General features: G+C 42.1%; 1 protein-coding gene across 1 annotated transcript in view; it reads left to right on the forward strand.

The window, feature by feature from the left end:
- The window catches only part of MTHFD1 (methylenetetrahydrofolate dehydrogenase, cyclohydrolase and formyltetrahydrofolate synthetase 1), an 85,946-nt gene that overhangs the window by 22,057 nt on the left and 48,312 nt on the right, over positions 1 to 15,577 (forward strand). The window contains exons 2-4 of the mRNA XM_049770328.1: positions 9,188 to 9,272; positions 14,756 to 14,815; positions 15,147 to 15,200. Coding sequence (XP_049626285.1) covers positions 9,188 to 9,272; positions 14,756 to 14,815; positions 15,147 to 15,200 — 199 coding nt within the window. The remainder of the gene's footprint in view (positions 1 to 9,187; positions 9,273 to 14,755; positions 14,816 to 15,146; positions 15,201 to 15,577) is intronic.

Genomic DNA, 15,577 nt, shown 5'->3' on the forward strand with positions numbered 1-15,577 from the left:
TCACAAGGTGCAACCCATAAAGCCAAATATATGTAAAAATTAATAGTCATATTATAATTACATAATTAGTATGTAAGAATTATTTCTCAAGAGGGGGAAACAAGTGAAATATGTATCCTTTAGAGAAGCTCTAGATGCTGAAGATGATACCCTTCTTTGATCATTCCTCGAAAGCATCTCTGAGGGGCCAGAGCGAGCACAGTGGTAGGGCGTTTGCCTTGCACATGGCCAACACAGAACTGACTCCTGTTTGATTCCTGGCATCCTATATGGTCCCCTGAGCCTGACAGGAGCAATTTCTGAGCGCAGAACCAGAAGTAACTCCTGAATGCTGCCGGGTGTGACCCAAAAAACCGAAAACAAAACAAAACCAAAAAAAGAATGTGCCTTTTGAGAAACATTATGTAATTACTCTAAGCCTGTGCAATAACACAGTGTTTATGCTGACTCCTGGTAGCTTTTTTATTAAGGGGGTCACACCCGTTGACGATCAGGGGTTGCTCCTGGCTATGCGTTCAGAAATTGCGTTCAGAAATTGCTCCTGGCTTGGGGGATCATATTGGACACCAGGGGATTGAACTGTGGTCCATCCTAGGCTAGCACTCGCTAGGCAGGCATCTTTCCATCTTCCCTCTATTGCCACTGCTTCGGCCCCATTTTTCAGCATTTTTTAATTTGGTTTTTGGTTTTTTGAGTCATACCCAGCAGTGCTCATGGTTCCTCCTGGCTCTACGCTCAGAAATCGCTGCCGAGATTCGAACCACCATCCTTCTGCATGCAAGGCAAACGCCTTACCTCCATGCTATCTCTCCGGCACCTTTCAGAGTTATTAAACTTGGACCAGATCCTTTTACGGTTGATAGGATTATGTAGCAGATGCATTCTCTTGTATTGAAGGGAATAGAGATGCAGACTGACAGATTGAGATATAAATTAAAAGCAGATATAACCCAAATCATTGCTTTGTTTGTTGGTTTGTGTTTGTCTTGGGACCGTACCCTGTCGTGCTCAAAGGTTATATCTGCATTTAGGAATTACTCCTGGTGATGCTCTGGGGTGATTCCTGGCTCTGCATTCAGGAATCACTCCAGGTAGTGGTGAGGGGACCATATGGGATGCCAAGGATCAAACCTGGATCAGCCAGGAGGAAGGCAAGCTCACTATCTCTTCTTGCCCCAATCATTGCATATTTAATGGCCAGTAGTAGCAAGCTTTTCCAAGCTCAGGTACTATTAACATTCGGATTGTGTATAGTTATCTTGTGTGCTATAGGATGCTTAGTTGCTGCCCTGATTTTTACTCACTAGAGGCCAGTAGAGGCTTGGTTAAAACTGCTTTTTGGGCCTGAGAGCTCAGAAAGCTCTGCTAGTAGCACTTTACACGTAGGAGGCCCACGCTTGGTTCCCATACAACATAGAGTTCACCCATCCCCACACACAGTAAGGAATAGCCCGGAAACATAGCTGGGTGTGCCCCCAAAAATCCCACAAAAGAATTTGAGTGTGCATTTTTTTTTTCATCTAATCAGCCGTGTTACTAATCTTTATTATTAAGCTAGCCATTAATAGTAGAAAAGCCTTAATAGTTTGCTGCTCTTTTGTCTTAGTGTATTCATTGACACTATAATCAGTACTGATTTAACCAATACCAAGGACAAGCTGTTCTCCCTTTAGACTTTTGACTTTGGTGGGGGTCTTTTTGTTTTTGTTTTTTTTTTGTTTGTTTTTGTTTTTGTGGTTGCTTGTTTGGTTTTTGTGTCACACCCAGCTATTCCTGAGGCTTGTTTCTGGCTCTACTCCGGGATCACTACAGGCATGTTTGGGGGACCATATGGGGTGGACTGCTGGAGATAGAAGCTATGTTGGCCACATGCAAGGCAAATGCCCTACCCCAGACTTTTGACTATCAGTAGAGGATGATATGGCTCCGGAATATGTAGTTTTACTGTTTAGGGATCCGTTTATTTTTTTTAACTTGATTGATTGATTGGTTTCTGGGCCACACCCAGCGGCACTCAGGGATTACTCCTGGCTCTGCACTCAGAAATCACCCCTGGCAGGGTGGGGGACCATATTGGTGCCAGGGAATCGAACCAGGTCCCTCTGTGTTGACTGAATGCAAGGCAGATGCCCTACTGCTGTGCTATCATCTTTCTGGCCCCAAGGGATCAGTTTATTTCTGACTCACTTTGCTGGTGAAACTAGTAGGATAATCTAATTCATGAATAGAAATTGTGGCCATTTGCAGTTCTTCAAGCAGAAATGGAACCTCGCAGTGATCTATGAGGTGTGAGAGATTTGAAATTTATCCCATTATAATTTAAACTCTTTGGAAATAAATAAAAAAAATATAAAGGGCTTCCACCATTTAATTCATTGCAATTTTGTGGCCCCAAGGAACGAGGGAGGTATTTTTAGTGTTTTTTTTTTCCCTCCACCATCTCCTTTTTATAGTTCCTTGACTTTAGCTATATCAGACCCTTAGCTTTCATTATTTCACTTTTGAATTTAGGATTATTTAGTGTGCATCACAGAAAACCATGACAGGTAAAGGTTGTTGGGTTTTTTTTTTGTTGTTGTTGTTTTTGGGGGGTGCTGTGGAGTTATTCCTGGCTCTATGCTCAGAAATCGCTCCTGGCAGGGTTGGGGGACCATATGTGATGCCGGGATTCGAACCACCATTCTTCTGTGTCTAAGGCAAATGCCTTACCCAGTAAAGGTTGTTTTTTGTTAATTTTTTTGCTTGTTTTTCTGTCCCCTGCCTCCCTATTTTTGTTTATTTTGCTGACCCAGATCACACACCCTTGCTTATGGTGCTTGCACACTTGGTAGTGGGTTTCACATTTGCTTGTGTTGTTTGTACATGTGCTCACTGGAGTCACACATTTTAGTTTTGGTATTTGGGCACAGTTGGTTGTGTCAGCAGGGACCCTAAACTGCAGCGTTCTCAAAATGACACGTGGTACATGAGCAATTCTGGAGATCAAACTAATGTTGATGCTTGCAAGGTACCTTTACTACTGATCTATCCCCGTGGGATATCCTTATCCCCCTCCCCGGAGGAAAATATTTAAGGAATTTATAGAGTAAGACTACATTTCTACTGATTGTATTTATTTTCACCAAAGTAGAAAGTTTTTCACCTATTGCTTAAGTCCTAGAATGTCCAATACTTACTGACTGTGACTTAGATATATGTGTGGTTTTTGGATCACACCCAGCATCGTTCAGGGGTTAGTAATGGCTCTGAGCTCAGAAATCGCTCCTGGCAGGCACGGGGGACCATATAGGATGCCGGGATTCGAACCCCCACTCATCTTGGATCGACTGCATACAAGGCAAACGCCCTACTGCTGTGCTCTCTCTCCAGCCCTGTATATATTTTTAAATAGCTTTTTGCTTTTCTGATGTAAATGTTAGGTTTGGTTTGGTTTTTGGACCACACCTTGTGATGCTCAGGAATTATTTATATTTCTTTGCTGCAAGATCACTCCTGATGAGGCCTGGAGGACCATCTGGGATGCTGGAAATTGAGCCTGTGTTGGCACTTGTAGGGCAAATGCCTTGCCCACTGTACTTTCTCTTCAGTTTCTGTAAATATTAGCTTTTAAATGAGTTATTCTAATTGGAAGAATATCCCTGCTAATGTAGCTTCAAAAAAAAAATCTTGCTTATTAGGAAAAGTTTTAGGGAATCAGTATAACTGATCTTAAGCTACAATCTTTTTTTAGGAAAAATATTGCAAGCTTAAATCTATTTAAATTACAGCATAAGAAAATACAGAACATTTTGTTCTTTGTTCTCACCCTACTGTGCTGGAGCAACAGTTTCTTTGTAGTACTAGATTCTTGCAGATTGCTACCTACTGGGTGTAAGTATTATTTTTATTTGTCCCTGGACTCCATTCTTCAGTTTTCAGAGACTCACTTATTTTAGCATCATTATAAGATTTTGTAAATAAATTCACTGTATCGATATGAAATCTACTTTATGTCTTAAAATACCTGTTGTCAATTGTTCTTGCTTTCATAGTCCCCCAAATCTCAGTCATCTGTAACCCAGGCGTTTTCCTTGCTTCATGTTTAATATATTATCTAGAATCTAGTCATTTCTTTCCAGTTTATCATAGATGCCATTATTTAAGCCATCATCGTTTTTAACCTGGATGTTTTCAAATGGAATCACTTTTTGTTAAGTGTCATTTTCCACTGACATTCCATTCTCAATTTAGCAGTCAGAACTCTTTAAAATTATGTCAAGGGATCAGAAGGATAGTACAGCAGATAGGGTGCTTGCCTTGTATGTGACCAACCCCAAAATTCCAGCCCCCCACATACCATCTTGAGCACTGACAGTAGGAATTCTTGTGTGCAGAGCCAGGAGCAAGCCCTCAGCAAAGCCAGGTGTGACTCAAAATGAAAAAAAATTAATAAATAGGGGTCGGAGAGATAGCATGAAGGCAAGGCGTTTGCCTTGCATGCAGAAGGACAGTGGTTCGAATCCCGGCATCCTATAAGGTCCCCTGAGCCTGCCAGAAGCGATTTCTGAGCATAGTCAGAGAGTAACCCTTGAGCGCTGCCAGGTGTGATCCAAACAAATCAAAACAAACAAACAAAAAAATTAATAAATCAAATAAAATTAAGACGGGCTAGCACAGGGGTCTTCAAACTTTTTAAAGCGGGGGCTGGACTACGGTCCCTTAGAGAGCTGGAGGGCCGGACTATATGAGCTACTAATTCCTACTCACACTGCACATATCTTATATAAATAAAATGAAAACCATTTATAAATAAACTGATCATGCACCAGTATTTCAATGGGAACTGTGGGCCTGCTTTTGGCTAATGAGATGGTCAATGTCCGGTTCCATATTTGTCACTGCCAGCCGTAACAAGTGATGCAGTGGGCATCAGTTAATCTTGATCTGATTGGAGATTTCAGATGTTTCATTCTTGAAAAAGTCTGTTCACAGGCATAAGTGCTACCAAAGATGGTTACCATTTTGAGTGCATGGTTCCTGATATTTGGATATACACTGAGTGTATATGCTGGCAGGTATCTTGGCAACCAAACAGCACTCACTGCTGGCGGGCAGGATCAGACTCCTCTCCGGGCCTCGGGCTGTAGTTTGAAGACCCCTGGGCTAGCAAGATAGTACAGCAGGTACTGGCAGGCTTGGGGGGATCTTATAGGATGCCAGACATCGAACCTAGGTTGGCCACATGGAAGGCAAATCTTCAATCTGCTGCACTCTTTCTGGCCAGGTTAGTTTCTCTTTGTATCTCATATATTCTCTCAGAACCTTAGGATGTGCCATGACTTTAAAAAAATATATTTTAAGAATTAAATATGTATGCATTTATATATATATATATATATATATATATATTATATTTCCCCCATTCTCTGCCTCGTACCTCTTCCCCATTCCCTTTGTTGTTACTGGTGATTTTGTTGCAAGGCCTGCTGTTGCCTTCAAACTGATGCTTATACACCACTTGTTTATCTGTTTTGCACGCTCAGCCACGGCCCACCCTGAGTTTTAAACATTTTTGTGGGAGGAGGGCACACCCAGTGATGCTCAGGGGTTACTCCTGGCAATGTATTCAGAAATCTCTGAATGCGGGTGGATCGAACCGTGGTCTGTCCTGGGTCAGATGTGTACAAGGTAAATGTTCTACTGCTGCACCACTGCTCCAGCCCCTTAAACTCCTTTTCTGGTGTGCTTCCATAGATGCCCACTGGGGCTCACATTCTTTTTTTTTTTGGTTTTTGGGCCACACCCTGTGACGCTCAGGGGTTACTCCTGGCTATGCGCTCAGAAGTTGCTCCTGGCTTCTTAGGGGACCATATGGGACGCCGGGGGATCGAACCGCGGTCCGTCCTAGGCTAGCGCAGGCAAGGCAGGCACCTTACCTCCAGCGCCACCGCCCGGCCCTCACATTCTTAATTGTAGCACACAGGTTATCACTGTAGTTTTCACCAGGGGTTACTATGATACTTGCCATTAATTTTAGTTGTACTTGCCCCAGTGTTCAACTCTCTTTTTGTTCTGTGACTGGGAATTGCTTGCAGTGTCTTCTGGGATCACAGAGAGTGGAACTGCCAGGATCATGCTCGGTGCATATAGAACACTAGGGATTTGAACTCATGACCATGCTTACAAGGCAGGCACTCAAAATCCCTGCACTGTTCCTCCGGGTCCTGTACTTGCCATTCTTTCTGCTCATGGAGTCTAAGCATTCCTCTTGATTTGCATGGGATTATTGAGAATTAAGGATTTTGAAAACAAGCTCTGCCTACAGTTTTGTCTTAATGCAATGGTTGGAAAAAAGGAGAGACTGAAGCTTGGAAAGTTAGTCTCAGGGATGGAGCCTGCAGCCACTCTCACAACACATTGTCACATAGAGAGGCAGCTACAGCTGGGCGCTGTTGGGGGTTTTAATGGAAACCTAATGAAATCTTGGCAGGTCCAGTGTTTCCTGTTTTCTTGTGCCAGAGATCTGTGGCCTCTGTTCAGGGTAAATCTCAGTTACAAATTAATCCAAAGGCCCAGGGAGATGGCTCAGAGGCAGAGGACCTGACTTACATATTGTGAGACTACAAGTTTGAGCCACAGCATTGCCCCCCCCCCCCCAATCTCCACAATAACTGTAACCCTGCCACTGTAACAACAAAAATCCAGTGATCTATTAATTTCTCTTTGGGTTATTTTACTGTATAGATGTGGGGTTTCTTCAGTTACAATGGGAGCGTATCACTATTGTAAGTGAAAAATACAGGTAGAAGGAACTGGAGTGATAGCACAATGGGTAAGGTGTCTGCTGTGCACAAGGCTGACCCAGAACTGACCTTGATTTGATCCCCGGCATCCCAAATGGTCCCCTGAGCACAGCTGGGTGTGATCCAAAATCCAACATATATATATATATATTTTACTCTTATCTACAGAGTGTCATAACTTACTTAACCTTTAAAAATGGGCTTAGAATACTTACATTAACTTGTGCTTGCTTTGGCAGCACATATACTAGAATACTTACATTAACTTATAGTTGGGCCCGGAGAGATAGCACAGCGGCGTTTGCCTTGCAAGCAGCCGATCCAGGACCAAAGGTGGTTGGTTTGAATCCCGGTGTCCTATATGGTCCCCCATGCTTGCCAGGAGCTATTTCTGAGCAGACAGCCAGGAGTAACCCCTGAGCACCACCGGGTGTGGCCCAAAAACCAAAAAAAAAAAAAAACTTATAGTTGGGCAAAATCACCTAACATTTACCCTCTTTTATAATGAAGCATTGAGTACCTTGTCCTTCGTTGAATACTGCTACTGAAAGTGAGAAGCCAGTCTGTCGAGTCTTGGTGAATGGTTTGCCCTTGTGATCATATGGAGGGTTGGAAATCATGACTAGCTGCCCAGTGTCATGTCAGGGTATCCTGCTGTCATCCCATCACTAGCTCAGGAAATTAACCAAAATTCAAAATTTGAACCTTTCCTACTCAATGGTTATTGCATTCACACCATCAGAAAACTGGGGGGGGGGGGAATCAAAAGTAGAAATAAATATAGGTTGGAGACCTTCTGGACTGGCTGGATTTTTGTTTTTTATTTTGATTTTTGGGGGTTTTTCTCTGTTTGTTTTGATTTTTGTGCTGCAAGCTTACTCTTGGGTCTGTTCTCAGAAATTACTCCTGGTGATGTTCAGGGGGCTATATAGAGTGCTGGGGCTTGAATTTGGGTTGGCCACATGCATGGCAAATCCCCTTCCTGATATACTGTCACTTCAGCCCCAAGTTGGTCTTTTATTTTTTTAATCACATTCACCAGTGCTCAGGGCTTACTCTTTGCTTTGCGCTTAGGAATCACTCCTGTTGGGACTCAGGGTCCATATGGGGTGCTGAGGATCAAATGACTAAGCCACATACCAAAAACACATCCTATCCACACTGTACTGACCTCATCTGTATTGTTTGTCTTTCCACATTCTTACCATTAGGTAGGCCAATTCAGATAAAAATGCTTTCTGTGCTTCTTTATATAAAGTACAGTGTTGGAGCTGTGTTACCATAATTGAATGAGAAGGAAAGCTTGCAAATAACAATGTGCATTTGTATGATTATAGCAGCCAAGATAAAGAAACACAGATGACAAAACAGGTCCTTCAAAAGATATTCTGTTCTAGGAAGAGACTTAAAATTGAGCAAGATTACATTACTCTATTTTTGGGTATAATTTAATATACTTGATGCTCTACTGTATTATTAAACTTGTATGTAGATAAAGTAGGTAATTCTGTTTATCTTCATTTCATAAGAGATTATACATTTTTTGTGGGAAGGGCACAACACGGATGGTGCTTAGGAATTATTCCTGGCTCTGTACTCAAGAATCACTCCTGGTGGGCTTCAGGGACCAGATGGGATTCAGAGAACTGAACCTGGGTTAGCCTCATGCAAGGTTATGTATTGCTGTGACGCAAGAGGTTATACTTTTAACCTTGTGTTAAATTTTTTTTTTTTTAGGAAAATTACTTTGTGATGGTATAACTTAAAAATTCTTATTGACTTCGATTATTGTTCAGTTTTATGTAGATAGCCTGTAATATTTCAGTAGGCCATGTTAAGCAGATCTCTTAACTGCAGAACAGTATCTGGTAAGTAGAAATAGTTAAATGAGAGAAGATTAGCAGCTTCTGTTACTTCCATTTCTTTCTCTGCTGTTTTGAATTCCAGCCTCTAAACGGTTTTAGGTTAATTAGCTAATATTACCTAGTTACTTCATATGAGCTAATATCAAACATTTAGTCAGTGTCAGTCGGATCAGAAAAATTAGATGTTCGTGTGAGGCTTAGAGAATTGATGGGAGCTCGTGATACATTCTGTGGTAGATAATGTCTGTACAGTAAAAATCTTCATCAGAAAGGAAATGATACCTAGTAACCTAGATCATTTATTTCTGTTCAAAACTTTTTTTTTTGGGGGGGCACACCCGTTTGATGCTCAGGAGTTACTCCTGGATATGCGCTCAGAAATCACTCCTGGCTTGGGGGGGACCATATGGGACATCGAGGGATCAAACCAGTGTCCATTCTAGTCTAGTGCTTGCAAGGCAGATACCTTACCTCTAGCGCCATCTCTCCGGCCCCTGTTCAAAACATTTAATGTTAATTCTGACATTCTCTTTTTTCAAGGCAAATAAGGGAGCGACTGAAAAACAAAGTTACTCAGATGAAGGAGCAAGTACCAGGTTTTACCCCAGGACTGGCGATTTTACAGGTATCATGATGATGTATTTCTGCTCAGATCCACTTAATCTCTAATAGCCCTTTGAGATTTATTTCTTCCCAGTTCTTAAATTAGTTTGAATCACTTTCCTACGTGTAGTATTACTATTTCATTCTGTTCCTTATTGAGAAAATAATTGTTCACTGATTTATGCAGATCTTATAAATATTAGCACGCTTCATTATGTAATACTAAAAACCATAGTCATTAATATATTAATATACCATTGAATAAAACAGAAAAGTATTTAAGTATTGAAACATTAAGAGTATAAGAATAGGGGGCCGGGCGGTGGCACTAGAGGTAAGGTGCCTGCCTTGCCTGCACTAGCCTTGGACGGACCGCAGTTCGATCCCCCGGTGTCCCATATGGTCCCCCAAGCCAGGAGGAACTTCTGAGCACATAGCCAGGAGTAACCCCTGTGCGTCACCGGGTGTGGCCCAAAACCAAAAAAAAAAAAAAGAGTATAAGAATGGATGAAAATCTTTTTTGAGCACAAAGGTCATGTAGGAAATTGGCTGTTAACCTTATATGTGACTGATAGATCCGTCTTACAAGGGGTTGGTTGCCCTAGTGTATGGAGCCACGACTAACATCCAAAAGAAAAAAAAGATTTAATTTCCACTTCAGTTTTATCATTAACAACAAATGCTACATATTTTTTCCTAGAAACAGCAGGCTAAGTTTGTCCAGTGTTGTGAAACATTTGCCAAATATTCAAGCGTGAATAATTGTTGTCAGTTGTTCTTTTAAGTGAAGCTAGTATTCCATTTAAAAATTCGGTAGCTCAGCTTGCACTGCAAAATAAGCACAACATAGGGGCCGGGCGGTGGCGCTAAAGGTAAGGTGCCTGCCTTGCCTGCGCTAGCCTTGGACGGACAACGGTTCGATCCCCCGGTGTCCCATATGGTCCCCCAAGCCAGGAGCAACTTCTGAGCACATAGCCAGGAGTAACCCCTGAGCATTACCGGGTGTGGCCCAAAAACCAAAAAAAAAAAAAAAAAAATAAGCACAACATGCTTTTCATGGTGACAGCCATTGTGGTCGTATTTGTAGCAAAAGTGCTTTGGGAGTGCTTTCTGGTTCTTCCACAGAATATTGGGAGTAGTAAAATAGCTTTCTTTTCTTTTTACAAATAGTAAAAGTGGCAGTGAAGGTGTAATATGTTTGGGTATCATTGTCTTGAATGATACCAATTCACTTCATTCTTTTTCTTTTCTTCCTTCCTTCCCTTCCTTCCTTCCTTCCTTCCTTCCTTCCTTCCTTCCTTCCTTCCTTCCTTCCTTCCTTCCTTCCTTCCTCCCTTCCTCCCTCCCTCCCTCCCTTCTTCCCTCCCTCCCTTCCTCCCTTCCTTCCTTCTTTCTTTCCTTCCTTCCTCCCTCCCTTCCTCCCTCCCTCCCTTCCCTACCTCCCTCCCTTCTTCCCTCCCTCCCTTCCCTCCCTCCCTCCCTTCTTCCCTCCCTCCCTCCCTTCCTCCCTCCCTCCCTCCCTTCCTCTCTTTCTCCCTCCCTTCCTCCCTTCCCTCCCTCCCTCCCTTCCTTCCTTCCTTCCTTCCTTCCTTCCTTCCTTCCTTCCTTCCTTCCTTCCTTCCTTCCTTCCTTCCCTTCTTTTTCTCACAGTTTACAGAGTTATTTATTTAATACAGTTATTCCTGGTATTTCAGCATTCTAGTGACTAATCCCACCACCATTGTAACATTTCTCCACGATTGTCCCCAGTTCCCCAACATCCTCAAGCACCACAACAGTATGAATAATTTACTTAATATTGCTTGTTACAACTAAATGGTGATGGGATCATTAAAAAAAAAAAAAGTCATCTAAAAATTTTTGTGAAATGGAGTAATTATATCAGTGTCTGAAGGTTTACCAAGCTGTTTATAGATAGTTGAGCATTCTGTTGTTGGTTTTGTTTGTTGAACTTATGTGGTTTCTGATATTTCCACATTTATGTTGGTATATTCCTACTGGGAAGTCAGTATTATGGAGGTGTTGTGTGGTTGCTTATGTATCTGTTTGATATAGGACTTCGAAGATTTGTGGAGCTGGGCCGATGTGTTTATTTGGTAGAAGCAGTGGCAGCCCCTCCTCATGGACCCCATTGCAAGACCGTTATTTTCATGGGTTTTCACAGCTTAGTTGACCTCTCAAGAATTAAATGAGTCTGGGGCCGGGTAGGTGGCGCTGGAGGTAAGGTGTCTGCCTTGCAAGCGCTAGCCAAGGAAGGACCGCGGTTCGATCCCCCGGCATCCCATATGGTCCCCCCAAGCCAGGGGCGATTTCTGAGCACATAGCCAAGAGTAACCCCTGAGGGTCAAATGGGTGTGGCCCAAAAACCAAAAAAAACAAACAAACAAACAAAAAAAAAGAATTAAATGAGTCTGTAGTGCTGACTGATGGGCAGACATAGTGGTTGGCTCTAGATATGGGGGTGGCTACCGGGACTTCTGGAAGTACAGAGGTGGGAGAAAGCTCACCCTGGCTCCAAAGAGTCCCTGGAGATGTTAGCCACAAAACCAACATATCTGCAATTTGGGGAGAATCTGCCGAGTTCTCATTGCATTCTTACCCACCATTATTATTTTCATAGATTCCTAGGTTATCAACACAGTTACACCAACAAACATTATCCTGGTGATTTTCTGTGAAAGTAATTAGGCATTTCTAGATCTTCTGAATTTGTGGATGATATTTTGAAAACTCTCAGGCCATTTCATGTGCCCTGAAATACCAGCTAAACTTTCTAGAGCTCCTGGTTTCCTAAACTATTTGAATACCCAAACCTTCTTTCTGTGAGTAAATTCACACAGACCCATGCTTACATGGAAAATACTTCCTACATTTGACCACTACCCAGGTTTTCCTTCATGGAGCTTTAGGTTTATCCATTAGGAAGCATTTGATGAATGTTTGTGTGCATCTTGTACAAAAGAATATTTGAAGGGCTGAGTTGAATGATAAAAAGTTGAGGCTATTAAAAAACTCCCTTCAGAAATACTTGCTTCATCACTCCACATTTCTCTGTATGTCTTCATATATGTTCATTAATCACTTGCTACATTTCAATAAAACCTGACTAATTTTATGCCCCTTGTTCAGAGTGAATATTTTCAAAATATTTAAATATTTTCCTTCATTCCTGCTTATTATCTGAAAGGCCTTAGCTGAGATGGAAAGCACAGCTCCTCTGTTCTGCCTGGCATTTTCTCTGCTGCTGTAGGTTTTTCTTTTTTCTTTTTTTTTAAATACTAAGCATCAAAAGATTTATGTCGTGGGTGTATTCTTGGTACATTGTGGGATCAATTGTTTCTTTGTTTATTTCAGTGACTTACTTATTATAGGAAGAATAAATGCCACAGCAAAATAACTATTTTTGTAATATCTTTCCTTAGAGGTATGAGGAATTTCCCCCTGGTTTTATTTCTTTTATTTTGTTGTGATCTGGGGCTACTCCTAACATAGTTCAGGGGCTGCTCTGGTGGTACTAGGGTCTAGCACCGGCCTCACACATGCTCCCACATGGAACATGCACTCCAACCTTTTGAAAGATCTCCTTGGTCCTTTCCCTCTAGTTTTTGAGACTGGCTTCCAAACTTGTATGTCCTTTTCCCTTTTTGTTTAGGGGCCACACTAGGAATCAAAACTGGTCTTCCCATATGAAAAAAAAAAACTTATTTTAGCACTTAGGGCCATCTTGCCAGCTCCAAACTGTGTTTTACATTTATTCTTTTCAATGTTCTTACATAAGCCTGTGCTTGCCAATGAAACAGGGATAGATTTTTTTTTTCTTGCACTTTTAGCAGAGTCAACATCTTTCTATGATGTAAATAGTTCTCAGGGAGGCCCCTCATTGTGCAAGACCAGCCAGTGCTGGGCCCTGGTGATGTAACACTGCTAAAGCCCAGTTTAACTGTCCGGGGTCTCACCGAAGCCACACCTCAACAGCAGTCTTGAGGGAGGTATTCAAAAGCAGAGATTAGACTTGGGTCTTTGCTCAGGCAAGACATATCCCTGACTCCTGAGTTATCATCCTGGCCCAAACAGAATTCTTGATAAAACACTTAAGTGGTTTTCTTGATCAAATACAGTGTGATTAAACTTCTGTTCTTCCACCCACCCACTTGACTGTCAGTCAAGGATTTATTGTTCTTCAGCTAAATACTCTTTTGTATCTAGTCTATCCATGCTTGTATAACCATTTTCTTCTAGAAAAATGCCCCAGATTGAGTGAGTCTTTAAATTGGCTCCTAAGAGGTCTTTTCCTTTGCATTGGGATTACAGTAAAAATAACTCCTACTTGTAACTATCAAAGCTTCTTTTTAAAACTGGTAACAGTTTTCTAATTTTAGAAAACTTCTGTCAGCAACTTTCAGGCATAAAACAATTACCTGTAGAGGCCAAATAACGAAAGACCTCTCTCCTTTAATACCAGATACTGAAGACATCACCGAGAGATGTTGTCACTCCAGATTTAGTCAAGTGGGTCCTTCAGGTGCAAAGGCAGCAGAAAATTATTTTCAGAAATGCATAGACTCACATGCCTTTCCTGGAGAAGTGACTTATAGTAGCATTTCAGCTATCCTAGGGATAAATTAAGATTAAGTATAGACCAGAAGTTGCATCTTAAGAAGAACCTGAAGTGAATGTTAAAATTATTTAATCCCAGAGTTCAACTTAAATAACGGTTTGCAGATAGAAATATCTATGATGGGACTGGCGCTCCTAAGTATGTCCTACCTTAGCAAAAAGGAGCCTCCAACTGTCTTTAATATCAGCAGACCTGATGCTTGTCCCTCTTGTGGCAATTTTGGAAGAAACCAAACATCTTTCAGGTAGCTCACCCAAAGAGAATGTTCTAGTCTTGAAAGGACAAATGTTAGACACTGTATCATGGCAGAATACTTGTAAAATAAAGTACTACATATTAGAAGGAAAAATGAAGCCATTAGAGGGCTCTGAATTCAAGAGAAGGAGGGAACACAGCAGTGATGACAGTTATTTCCAAGCAGTTGGCTTCTGCCCTGTGCTTCCTTCCAAAGAACAGACAGCCCTTTGTCTTCCAGTCATGCCCTTTAGCTCAGACCCCTCACAGGTGCCTCTTCTGCAAAGTGCCACTTCAGCAGCAGGTGTTGAGTGCCCTCTGGGTGGGTGGGTCTGTCTCTCCCATCCACAGTCCTCAGCTCTCCATGCCCTGCTTTGCTGGCAGGTCCGCTCATTGGTCAGCAGATGCCATCCCCTCCCTTTATTTTGGCTTTTCCAGTGAGAAATCAATAGGGCTCTGCCCTGGGCAGAGTCAGTAATGCCACCTATGTTCATACCCTTATCCTGACCCAACATTTTCCTTGTTCTTTTGTAAAAGTTCTCGGCAACAAGAGCCTTGTGACTAAACATTCCTTTCATCCCAGTGGAAATTTCAGAAGCATTTCTATACACTGTGCCTTTCCCTAACCATCTGATTTGCATGTATTATCCTAGGTTGGCGACAGAGATGACTCCAATCTTTATATAAATGTGAAGCTGAAGGCTGCAGAAGAGGTAATGCCTCGCCCTTCCTCTCCCCCATGGCGCCTTCTCTTACCCTCATCCTGTAATAATTTAACAGACTCGAGGTTAGAAATAGGAGACTTAGACAAGACTTCGACTGGGGCCCTGGTATGCCCTGGAATATTTTACTTTCCCAGATTTGCTTAGTGGGCATGAAGTTGCTTAAGTCCAGTGTGATAACTTAGCAAGTAGATGATGAGTAGGTCAAAATTAGAGTCCTTAGAGCTTGTAAAGGTGAACCTGCTGGCAAACTTCTTGGGGTAAAGAGTAATGTCCAAATTCCCTTTCCTATTTGACCTATTTGAAATGTTTGTTTTTGCAGATTGGGATCAAAACCACCCACATGAAGTTACCAAAAACGGTCACAGAGTCTGAGGTGAGTTAATCTAACTTGATCGTTCAGAGGACAGCTAACAGGTCTTTGGTTTAGTACGTTACAGATTCAGTGTATGAAACACCTTTCAGTAATTTTTTTTTTAACCTGAAAGTCCCCCAAACACTTTAGTAACAATTGGTACTGCAGAGTCTGACAAGCTCGACATTCAAGGCTTTACTTTAAACCTCTTGTCTGTTTTTGTTTTGTTTTGTTTTGGGGGGAGGGGCACACCCAGTGGCACTCAGGGATTACTCCTGACTCTGTGTTCAGAAATCGCTCCTCGTAGGCTCAGGGAACCATATGGGATCCGGAAATCGAACCCAGGTCTGTCCTAGATCAGCCACATGCAAGGCAAGTGCCCTCTTGCCGTGCTATCT

Source organism: Suncus etruscus, chromosome 3, assembly GCF_024139225.1.
Source record: "Suncus etruscus isolate mSunEtr1 chromosome 3, mSunEtr1.pri.cur, whole genome shotgun sequence".
NCBI lineage: Eukaryota > Metazoa > Chordata > Mammalia > Eulipotyphla > Soricidae > Suncus > Suncus etruscus.